This window comes from Myotis davidii, unplaced genomic scaffold (genome assembly GCF_000327345.1).
Source record: "Myotis davidii unplaced genomic scaffold, ASM32734v1 scaffold317, whole genome shotgun sequence".
NCBI lineage: Eukaryota > Metazoa > Chordata > Mammalia > Chiroptera > Vespertilionidae > Myotis > Myotis davidii.
Genome location: NW_006288994.1, coordinates 126868 through 138970, shown reverse-complemented (window position 1 = coordinate 138970; position 12103 = coordinate 126868). Strand labels below are relative to the sequence as shown.

The 12103-nt window shown below is 45.6% G+C and overlaps 1 protein-coding gene across 1 annotated transcript in view; it reads right to left on the bottom strand.

Moving 5' to 3' along the window:
* The window catches only part of CDH17 (cadherin 17), a 59730-nt gene that overhangs the window by 19290 nt on the left and 28337 nt on the right, over nucleotides 1-12103 (bottom strand). The window contains exons 9-11 of the mRNA XM_006761212.2: nucleotides 7854-8069; nucleotides 3481-3557; nucleotides 1186-1377 (exon numbers count right to left, since the gene is read on the bottom strand). Of these exons, the coding sequence (XP_006761275.1) occupies nucleotides 1186-1377; nucleotides 3481-3557; nucleotides 7854-8069 (485 nt within the window). The remainder of the gene's footprint in view (nucleotides 1-1185; nucleotides 1378-3480; nucleotides 3558-7853; nucleotides 8070-12103) is intronic.

Here is a 12103-nt window from a genome sequence, read left to right as displayed (position 1 = left end):
TGTGTGTCAAATAAAATAATAGAAAATACATGTATTGGTCTTTGCCCCCAGTTCCTGGCACAGAAGCGCCTAAAGTCCTTGTAATTTCCTAGGTGATAAGAGCACAAAGAGCATCTTTTGTTCTGATATTTGGCCTTTGACCCCAGTTCTTGAGACTGAGCGCCTAACCCCGAGCAATAGAAATGTCTTTTGTGCTAATGAGGCAACTCTTGGTGAACTCCTGGGTGGGGGCTGGTCACCAGAAAGACCAAGGCATGATTAGAAGCTTGGAACGTTCCGCCCCACCCTACCACCCCCTCCAGGGAAGGGAAGGGAAGCTAGAGATTGAGTTCAGAGTCACTCCTGTCTACATGAGGAAGTGCTTCTGGGTTGGCGAACACATCCATGTGTGGGGAGAGCGGTGCACCCCGACTCCCCAGGGACCGAAGCTCCTGCACTCAGGACCATTGCAGTCTGGTCCTTTGTAGCTCTTCATCTCGCTGTTTGCCTGTATCCTTTACCATATCTTTTAACACATAATAAACTAGCAAATGTTAGTGTTTCTCTGAGCTGTTCTAGCAAATGATGGAACCCGAAAGGAAGGGGTGGGTGGAAAAGGGGTAAAAAGGATAAACGTGTCTATTCAACCTTAAAAGGCTATCTGCCAATTTTCAATCTCTCTTTTTTTTTTTTAAAGAGGAGTCTATGGCTGGCCCTTTAGAAGAAAAGGTCTATAGTCTTAAGTGCTCATAGGATTCATCCAGTCTAAGCCCCCACATTTGCGAAGGGAGAAGTAAAGCCCTAAGCGCACACCCTACCCAGACTCAGCAAATAAAAATCTAGAACACCTTGTTAAATCTGAATTTCAGATGAACAACCAAATCTTTTAGTATAAGTTTGTCCCAAATATTACCTGGGATACACATATACTAAAAATTGTTTATCGTGAGTTTTATGTATTTTATATGACAATCCTCCCTCCCCCAACAAAGCTCACTTGGTCAGCTAATGACAGAATGACAGACCCAGAACTAGGTTCCTGGCCTTTTGCCCTCTGGGAGGACAGGAATGACTGAGATTACTCCAGCATCCTTCGCCTGCCTGAGAGGTCTCTGCTCATACATCACCTCTGCTTATAGGTCCTTGCATAGTCATAGGGAAATTAACCAAAGAAAAAAAGGCAAATTCCATTAAAGAGTCATGTACCTTTTTAATTATGACATATCCAGTGTTGTTTTGGGGATCGGTGTCAATCCCCAGTCGCCCCTCATCATCTCCCTGTGTAATTCGATACAGGATTTTAGAACTCCCAGTAAACGGCTCATCAGCATCTGTGGCCTGGATGGTCAAGATGGTGGACCCAACGGCTGTGTCTTCGGCAAGAGTTAGGTTCCCGTACTAAGAAGGAAACATTAAAAATGTGCATTGTCATCAAGAATAAATAGCTGTCAAAGGGCTATTGTCTCTTTAGCTTCAGAATGGACACAAGTCATAATTTGCATCAATATTCACCACGCATGTTTTTCCTATGGCTAAATATGTTGTAGTTGATTTTGACATCAATCATACTCATAGACTGATATTCATTGTACCAAGAAACACAACATCTCAGAGAGCTACTGGTAGGATTCTCAAACAGAGTCCCACTCCCACATCCAATACATTTACTAACCTTACTTATTATATTAGTGAGGACAAAAATAAATACTCTATATTGAGTACTTATCGTGCAGCAGTCTATTTTACATACGTTATTTTAATTAGTCCACAATCAACCAAGGAGTAGTGGTTAAGAGTCTGAACTTCGGAGTCAAATAGTATAAATCCTAGGCTTGCCCCTTACTAGCAGGGTGACTTGAAGCAAGTTATCTAACGTATTTAAGTCTCGGTTTCATCATCTGCCTAATGGAAATAATAATAATAGAACTACTCCATGTTTGCTGTGAAGATGAAGCAATAACGCATGGAAAGTCCCTGGCGCCTGGTACACAGTCAGTACTCAATAAAGATAAGCAGCAACCCCTACTGAGTAGCTATATCATCATCTCCATTCGACAGAAGAGCAAAGGATTGGAGAGGTAAAACTCACCTGAGACCACAGAGAATTGGGATTCATACCCATGTTGTCTAACTTAAAGCTTGCGTTCATAATCACTGCCTAACCATCTCCTGCTCCTCCGCTGAAAATCCCCCAGATCATTTCTGGGGGGATTGCAATCTTAAAGAGGGAACTAGCCAGGGCCCAGGAGAAGCCCAGAGCAGTGACAGCAGCAGACTCATTCTCTAGAGCCCAGTTTGCCCTTCCTAGCCCTGACACTCCCAAAGCTGGATCTCACCTTCAATTTGAAACCATTGTCTAGATCAGTGATGGCAAATCTTTTGAGCTCGGCGTGTCAGCATTAACTCTGGTGCCATGTCACATATAGAAATTCTTTGATATTTGCAACCATAGTAAAACAAAGACTTATATTTTTGATATTTATTTTATATATTTAAATGTCATTTAACAAAGAAAAATGAACCAAAAAAATGAGTTCGCGTGTCACCTCTGACACGCGTGTCATAGGTTCGCCATCACTGGTCTAGATGTAACACCAGGATGGGAACACGGAGGCTGAGAAGCAGGTGGTTCCAGCTCCTGCTTGCTTTGCCTCAGTGCCCGTTACACAGGTTATGTTCACTCACACCTCTTACTGCCCTGAACCCTCCCATAAATCGACTCCCCTTCTTTGCCACAACCTTGTCCCTGTTTTGATGTATGAACATTTTGATATATGAACAGGGTGCTGGGCTATCTCATTACTGACTTCAAACAAACTAGTAAAATGGGCTTCTCTCTGCTCCAGAAGAAGTAGACAGAGACCTCCCCTCTAAGGGAACAGTGATAGAACTACCCTCAAGTGTAAAGCCCACGCCGACGACAAGTAAACATTTTTCTTGATGTCCTCAACTGAATCATATTACTCCTGCTCTTTCTGCCCAAAGTTCCTAATTCTTGCAGATATCTTGAGCGCATTTTTCCTTGGCTTACACCAGAAATTAGTATTTTTCCTTCTCCTTTTCTCTTACCCAAATACTGCAAAATGAGTTTAAGTTGCCAATATTCCAAATACTAAACTTTTTACGAAAAATGCTTGTTTGAAACCTCGCAGGAATCCATTTATCATCCCACTACACACAAAATATATAATGACAAACCGCACGTAGCCATTCGACTCCTTTCAATTTGACAAAGATTGTGGTTGCAGCTTTTAAGCAGCCCTTGGAGTAAATGAGCCATTGGCAGAAGTTTATTAACAGACGTTCCCAGATACTACACCAGTGAATGTCCCCCCAAGAATGTCACTGGAGAAGGTGTCTGGGTTGTTACCAGTGCATTGACTAAGGCTACCTGTGAAGTCTGGCATTTTTCCTGCATACTGTCTGTGTCTTAATTCCAGAAGTAGGGATCAAGTGATATGAACAAAGTAAAGAAAAAAACAACAGGTGACAACTACTCACATCTGACTTTTCAAAGATGGGGATCTGATCGTTGATATCAATAACGTTGATTTTCACTTGACAGAGGGTGTGGAAATCTGAAAAAGTCATATCACAAACATTTTTTTTTTCACTGAAAAATCATGCATTAACATCAGAAACCTGCAAGAAAAGCATTGGCAAGTGAAGTGGCAGCCGTGGCCACAATTTCGCTGTTGACGTGCAATTTGTGTGGAAACGGGATCCTCTGCTCCCCACCTGCACCCACAGGCTGGTCACAGGGAGGCTGAAGAAAGTCCTGCAAGAGGTTCGCCTGGGCTTCCCATGTCCCTCCACCTCCCCCCTCCAGGGTAAGGGCTGTTCTCGAGCCACACTGTTGCTTTTCTGTGAAGCAGCCTCTTTTTCCGAACTACGGACAGTGACGCAGCCCTCAAAGCCCTGTGCAAACCTCTCCTTCCAGAAAACCTTCACTGAGCACCCCAGCCATCTCTATCCCTCTCTGACTATCCCAGCACTTCATGCCCTACCTCTCCTCTGCTCCCATGGTGGGAAGGAAGGGTCAGGTGCCTTCTCCCTGCTCTCCAAGTAAGGGAGGAAGTGGTACAATTAGTCCCCTTCAAATGGCTGACCACCCAGCTTGCTGGAGGCAAGACAGGGACAGAGGCGGCTCATGGAACCCTGGGGAAATGACACAGGCTTTTAGGAAGAGGTTTGACAATTCAAAGTCTTAGTCAGAGACAGCAGCTTCAAGCTGGGTCTAAGATGAGCATGGCGTGTGGGTGGGAATGGGGTGCCCAGGGGAATCCTATATAATAAAAGGCTAATATGCAAATTGACTGAATGGCAGAATGACCGGTTGCTATGATGCGCACTTGCCACCGGGGGCAGACACTCAATGCAGGAGCTGCCCCTTGGTGGTCAGTGCACTTCACAGGGGGAGCACCGCTCAGCCAGAAGCCGGGCTCACAGCTGGTGAGCACAGAGGCAGTGGTGGTAGCATCTTCCGACTCCACGGCAGCACTCCACGACTCCGGGAACAGGCCTAAGCCGTCAGTCGGACATCCCCCAAGGGCTCCTGGACTGCGAGAGGGCACAGGCCGAGCTGAAGAACCCCTCCCTAAGTCCATGAATTTTGTTCACTGGGCCTCTAGTATTGAGAATAAGAAAAAACATGGCAGATTCTTTGTTGGAATCACCGTCATTCTAACAATCATGATGTCCTGTATCATAAAAATATTAAGAACCTGGACTCTGGAATCCCACTGCTCAAATTCTGCCACTTATCAGATGTGTGAGAGCTTGGTTGTGTCACTCAAGGTCTCTGGGCCTCAGTAATTTTTTGTATAAAATCTAGATAACAAAAGAACTGAGGTCTTGACATCATACAAAATCGTTAACACTCTCTATGCACCAGGCACTGTATAAGTGCTTTACTGCATTACTTCTTTTATCTTCATACTCACTTCATGATGTAGGTACTGTTGTCATTCATTTGACTCACAAATGAGGAAGCCAAGGGATAGGGAAGTTAGGTAACCTGACTAAGGTCACACAGCGAACTAGGGGTCCAGCCAGAATTTACAAACCTACGTGCTCCCTGTGTCCGCTACACCTACTCCCCACCCTCCTCCCTGCTCTGTGTCTGGGAGGCCCACCTTACGAACTGCATCAGTGGGCATTCTGGCCCTTTGGGTACCAGTTGGGTTCTGCCAATAAGAACTCTGGCAGGAAGTGGGAGGAAGGGCAGGAGGCGAAAGGTTTGGTGGGGTTCCCAGGGCCAGCGGCCTTGTAGATAGCCATAGGCCCAAGGCTTGCCACTTCCGGGAATGCTCCTTTCCCGCAACCCTTCACACCTTAGGGTAGGAAAGGCTGGCCACTGTGCATCACACTGCCTGCTGGTTTCCTTCACCTCGCCCACAACCTTTCTTTAAACTCTCTTTGGTTACTCCTTTTGAGGGGGCCCCTCTATTTCCTGCTGGGATCCTAACGAATAGACTCAGGCATCTTACTCCAGAGCTCCCGCTCAGTGCCCCGGGCATGTCATCTAACCGTAACTGAAGTCTAAATAAGTGGATGTTGATTAAAGCTGGGGCTGGTCCCCAGGACATTTGTGGACAAAAATGGCTAAAGACTGGGGGTGCCCGGGACCTGCACTCACACACCTCATCAGGGCCAGCAGGGGGCCGCCAAAGTACTAAGCCAGTGGTTCTCAACCTTCTGGCCCTTTAAATATAGTTCTTCATGTTGTGACCCAACCATAAAATTATTTTCGTTGCTACTTCATGACTGTAATGTTGCTACTGTTATGAATCGTCATGTAAATATCTGATCTGCAGGATGGTCTTAGGCGACCCCTGTGAAAGGGTCATTCGACTGCCAAAGGGGTCGCGACCCACAGGTTGAGAACCGCTATTAACTAAGCCCTCCCTGATTTTATGTAAAACTATGCTAATTACAGCCTGGTGTCTAATTTTCTGTAGCGTATACTAGAATGTTTAATTTCATCAACACACATACATATTTATGTATACATATATTTTATCATATATTTTCCATAGGTGTGTTCAGGTACAGAGACAACATGTAATCTGATTTCCACTTTGTGCTCGTCCAGCCTTAAACTGCTTCGGGTCCCCCTGCGCTTTCACCTCTTCCAGAAAGCCTCACCCTCCCTCTCCCTCCGCTGAGTCCCTCCTTTCCTTCACAGGCAACCTTGCACATGTTTCTCACAGTTTATTTATGCACATGTCCATCTCCTCTATCATGAGTGATCCTTCAGGACAGACAAGGGGTCTTATCTACGCATGCGTCCTCAGTACCTTCAGATGCCACAAGAAGGTAAATGTTCACAGAATGGATGTCTATCCGTGTGAGATTGTTCATTCATCGTGGTTGATCGTACTCATTATTACTTTTGTTGTACCTTTTAACATAATGCTAGACAAATGTTAGGCCCCTGATATTTGCCAAATGACTAAGTTTCAAACATTCTGCACTGGGGGCTGTTACACCCCAGTCCTCTTCTGTGTATCAACATCTGTGTAAAGGGGGTGGGGGGGGGAATGTGAATGAAGCACAGTGTAAAATGTCGCCCTTTTTTCCTCCATGCCTTTATAATCCATGCTCCTAGCACACCTAGCATAGCACTTAACTGAACTATTCTAAGATTCAGCTGTAACTCCAAGGAAGATTCTTACCTTATAGTGCGCATGACCCTAAATTAAGTATGTCTCGGGATACATGTATATTCTGTGTCGGCACATTAATCTGAGAATGAGTGCATTGGTTTGAGAATGCATCGTTTTCTTCAGATTCTCAAAGGGTCTTGTGAACCAACAAAAATCAAAAAACCACTTGCTCTGAAACTGTGTAAGGAATATGGAAGAATGTTTCCTGATATTGTCAAGTGGCTAACTAGAAGCTAATAGAACAGCGGTTCTCAACCTGTGGGTCGTGACCCCCGTGGGGGTCGAACGATCCTTTCACAGGGATCACCTAAATACATCCTGCATACCAGATATTTACATGACAATTCATAACAGTAGCAACATTACAGTTATGAAGTAGCAACGAAAATAATTTTATGGTTGGGGGTCACCACAACATGAGGAACTGTATTAAAGGGTCGTGGCATTAGGAAGGCTGAGAACCACTGTAATAGAAGATCAAGCTTCCCAAAAGATGCATTTTCCCTCCACTTTCACGCGGTAGGATACTTGGAGTCCGAAAGGAAGAATTGGGAAATACAAGTAATTTTTTTGTTTATGATTATGGTGGCCATGACAACGTGCCTGGCCAACCTCCAACAACAGGGACATTAATAGATGATGGCCCCACTGCTACACTCCGTAATCCGTCACCACATTTACACTGAGGCCTTGCTCCCCACGGCTGCCCCCAGCCAGCGACTGAAGAAGGCAGGCATGCTCAGGGAGGCCCATTCTTAAAGATCATGGACTCCATCGGCGTCCGATTTCGGACTCCCTGATGACCGGGCCAACCTTTTCTTTGAGTGCTCAGTGGTCTGTGACACTCCCACCAGCCCTCCTTCCGTATCTCCTTCACTCGGGGTCAGGCTTATATTACAGTCTGATGGTTCTCCCAGCCTCCTCTGTATCTCGCCCCACTTTTTTTCTCAGAGGCATCTCTCCTCATAGAATTCTCCTACATTTAATCTCTTGGCATCTGCTTCTTGGAGGACCGGGACCAACAGAACAATGTTGCCTGACGTGTCATTGGACCAGCTGCCTCTGTGTTGCACGTGTTTCGCATAGGAAGCAGGGACTCTTATGCAGCATCCTTCTTTAATACGCCCAGGCATTAGAACAGCCTAACACAGCACAAGAAAAGGGAAGCAAGTGTTTCTCACTCTGGACAGCGAATGTGACACTAACCTTTGTCAGACACCTCCACGGTCAAGAGGTACTGGGCAGCATCTTGCTTCTTTAAGGACTGCTCGGCTAACTGGAACAGCCCCGTGAAGCTCTGGATGAGGAAGAGTCCATCTTTGGGAAACTTAGGGAACTGATCCACAATTTTGTAATGTAGAACACTGTTGACAGTGTTTTCTTCATCCATGTCGTGGGCAACCAGTGTCCCAATACCGCTCCCTGGGAAGAAGGAAAGAAGAAAATTCACCCATCACAGCCTCTATTCCATCTATTTTCAATGGTTCCGCTGGGTCAGCAGGTCCCCGGAACGCTCTGTACATAACTTTGAACCGCTGACTAAAGTTCTTAGATTTCTTTTGGTTCCTCTAACCCGCCCCATCGTGTAGTGTGTTGAGTCGTGTGTTAGTTTGATAGCGTCGCCAACGCTAAGTGCCACCGACTGGGCAGCTTTAACAACATAACGTTATTTTCTCACAGTTTCTGGATCTCACAGAGGTCTGAGATCAGGGTGTCAGAAAGGCTGGTTTCTTCCGAGTCCTCACTCCTTGACTTGTACGTAGCTGTCATCTCCATGTGTCCTCACATGGTCATGCCTCTGTACATGTCTGTGTCCAGATTTCTCTCTTCTTGGAAGAACAGCACATCAGTGATGGATTCAGAATGTTGTACTGAGTCTATTCTACACTCTTAGGGTAAAAGAGGTACAAAACAACGCCCCTGCCCTTTGGGGGGCTATGGTCTAACTCAATAATATACTAACTTATTCCTTAGTATATCTATATTCTCCTGTTTGATGTCTTATATTAGCAGAATCTTGTGGGACTCATGTCCCCAAGCATTAGCAATGCCAACAAGAATTCATATTGGATTAAGACCCACACTAATGACATTGTTTTCACTTTATGTCTTAAAAGACTCTTTCTCTAACTAATAGTCAGCTTTTGAGATAGTGGGCATTAGGGCTTTACCTTATAAATTGGGGTGGCGGCGGGGGAAGGAGGTAATCACAATTCAGCCCATAACAAATAGTGTCCCACAAAAATTCGGGTTCACTCCAAACCTCGTTGTGACCTTATTTGGAAACAGGGGCCTTTGCAGATGTAACTAGTTAAGGATCTTGTGATAAAATTACCCTGGATTTAGCGTGGGTCCCAAATCTAGTGATTAGTGTTCCCCTAAGAAGAGAAAACACAAAGTCACACACACGGAGGGGGAGGCCATGTGAAGCAGGAGGCAGAGACTAGGGTTGTGCTACCACAAGCAGCCAGGGCGTGCCAAGAGCCCCCAGAAGCCAGAACAGGCCGGGGAGGTTGCCCCCAGAGCAGGCGCCTTGATGTGAGACTTCCAGCTTCCAGACTGTGAAAGAATTCACTCCTGGCGTGCTAAGCTCCCACCTTTGTGGCACTTTGTCACAACTACCCTCGGACACTAATATGCCAGGCAAATGGTCTCACTGAAGGGCAAGCCAACAGTGGACTCCACCCCAGAGATAACACGGGGCAAAGAGCAGGCCCGCATGCTCCCTGCCTCGCTGCCGTTCCTGGCCCCGAGGATTTATTTCTGTGAGTGTGTCAGTCCAGGGCGTTCCCTAAGTCAGAGGTGATGACTCAGGACTTCACCCAGCTCTGGGGGAGGTATGATCGGTTCTGGATCATCTGGCTCCATGAAACGGGAATCGTGGGTTTCTCTACACACAGCCGCGACCCCAAGGTGTGCCTGAGACTTGATTATATGCCACTTGTGGTTTAGGTTTGTCCCCACTTCCCTTATCAGTTGGCATCTGCTGACATATGGAAACGTGAAGGAATTTTGTTGGGGGGAGGGGACTTCCTATGTCTGTCTGTAATGGAGCTGGACCCATGGAGCTGTGCCTCAGGGGCTGAGGAAGGAGCCATCGTGAGCAACAGAGCGGAGAAGAGGATGTATTTAGTACAGTAGCCGCTGCTATTTCTTTTTTTTTCTTCTTTTTTAAAATACATTTTTTTATTGATTTTTTACAGAGAGGAAGGGAGAGAGACAGAGAGCGAGAAACATCGATGAGAGAGAAACATCGATCAGCTGCCTCCTGCACATCTCCCACTGGGGATGTGCCCACAACCAAGGTACATGCCCCTGACCGGAATCGAACCCGGGGCCCCTGAGTCCGCAGGCCGACGCTCTATCCACTGAGCCAAACCGGTTTCGGCAGCTGCTATTTCTGAATCCATCACAACCAAGTCACCTTTGGGGCACCTGTCTGCCCTTGCTTTAAAAAAAAAAGAAAAATATCTGCGTGCTGGAACGAAGAGTGTCTTGCTGAATTCTGGGATCCTTTGATGTCTGAGCAGCCCTGCTCTGGACCATTCCCCCAAACAAGTGAGCACAACACCAAGGACACTGCTCTCTCACTCCACAGGAAATCCTGGCTGCCAGAGGCCCCGGGAGCTTTCGACATTAAGTGACCAGGGGAATTCCAGGAGGGGTGCCCCTCAGGGTGAGTATAGTATTTGCGGATGAGAGGAGAAAGGAGTGCCATGACTCTGAGACAAAGGCCAGGACCTAGTGGCATCTCAAACTGATTCTTGGGGCCCTCGGAAATACTTTAGAGAAGTGGTGCTTTAGGAAAGGCTAATTCCTATAGGAGCACATAGGACTTGGTAGCAAGTGGGATTCGGAAATTCCTGTTGGCGTTGCTAATACTTGAGCCTCATAACATTCTGGCCAATATAAGACACCAAATAGGAGAATATAGACGTACAAAGAAATAATTTAGTATTTTTTGAGCTAAACAGTAAGGCCCCCTTCCCCCCCCTCCCCGTACCGGGCAGGGGCATTGTTTTATATCTCTTTTAGCCTACATATATAGAATCAACTCAATCTGTGCTGATTTATAAGAATTCCTGGCCCATTCCTGACTCACAGAAACTGTAAAATAATAAATGTTTGTTGTTTTATGCTGCCATCTATTATGCAGCAATAGACAACTAAGAATCTAAAGGTTAGACCTTATGCAGAGACTTGAGGCATCATCTGGAAGGGTCCTCAAGGGTCTTTTGCCTTCACTCGGCATCACAGATCATCCCAGGTTTCCAAAAAGTCATTCTCGGCTACTGACACACCTTCCATTGCTACACAACTGTCACTGTTAGAGGGTTCTCCCTTATAATTAATTAAAATCCTTTACGTTTTCATTTAACAGTTCCTGTTGCAGCAAGGATCAGCATAAATGAAAAAGAGAGGACCTAAGCAATTCACACTGACAATACATAGCCTACCTATGATTTCTGACAGTGAAGAGGAAAATGTAAGCATCGAGCAAGCAAGCCATGCAAGCAGCACCTACCGAGCCACTAGGACTGCAGCCACTATGTCAAAAGTGTGTGGCAAGAAGAGAGAGATAAAAAGAAAATGATGAGAAGGTCCACAGACATGTGGGGATCTGCCCAGAGGGGCAGCAGAGCCCCAAGCATCACAGTCATAAGATACCGCTAACCCTCTGAAACTTACAGGCAACAACAGACAAAAACATTTCAAGAAAAGCCAGCCTGCTCAGCCAATGGACTCAACACCAAAGGTAATAATAGACAAGGGTTTACCTAAATCCAGGGAAGTAATAAAACGTCCAGAGAGCATAATGTTCTCCTAGTAGTTGTCCCTGTGCAAAACTAAAGCTACCATGAGACACAGTAAAAGAAAACAAAGCAAGTCAAGAACAAAAAGACCAAAATGGGTAGGACTTGAACTTCATCTACCAGCCAGCCTCCTGAACTAGTATTATCAGCTTCCTAGAGAGGGAGCAATAAGGGTCAAAAGTCAATTTCCATTTGTTGTGCTCATTTGTTATAGAGTATCTGACCTTGGGTGTAGATGCTGATTAAAATTATTTATCAAATTTGGTGGTTTTATCTGTTACTGAGTTTGTTAGAGGGCAAATAAGGATCTATGTAAAAAATATTGCAAATGAGATAATCTTATATATGTACACAGGATAGTGGTGTAAGCGGTTATGGTGTTAGTGCTAGTGGTAAGGAGGGTGTAGTAGTATTAATAGTGGTAACAGTACTAGTAGGGGTAGTAATAGTGGTAGTGGTGGTGTTAGTAGCCATAAATGCTCCAATTTAAGAACACGACCCAGATAGTAACTGAGCCAGGAAACTATACTTGTGTGAGTCTCAAGGTGTATTCAACCTCTACACTGTGCTAGTGGATAACTGATCATCAATCAGGTTTACCTGTTCACCTTCTCCAAGCCAGAGAGGAGAAAGGGAGTATAG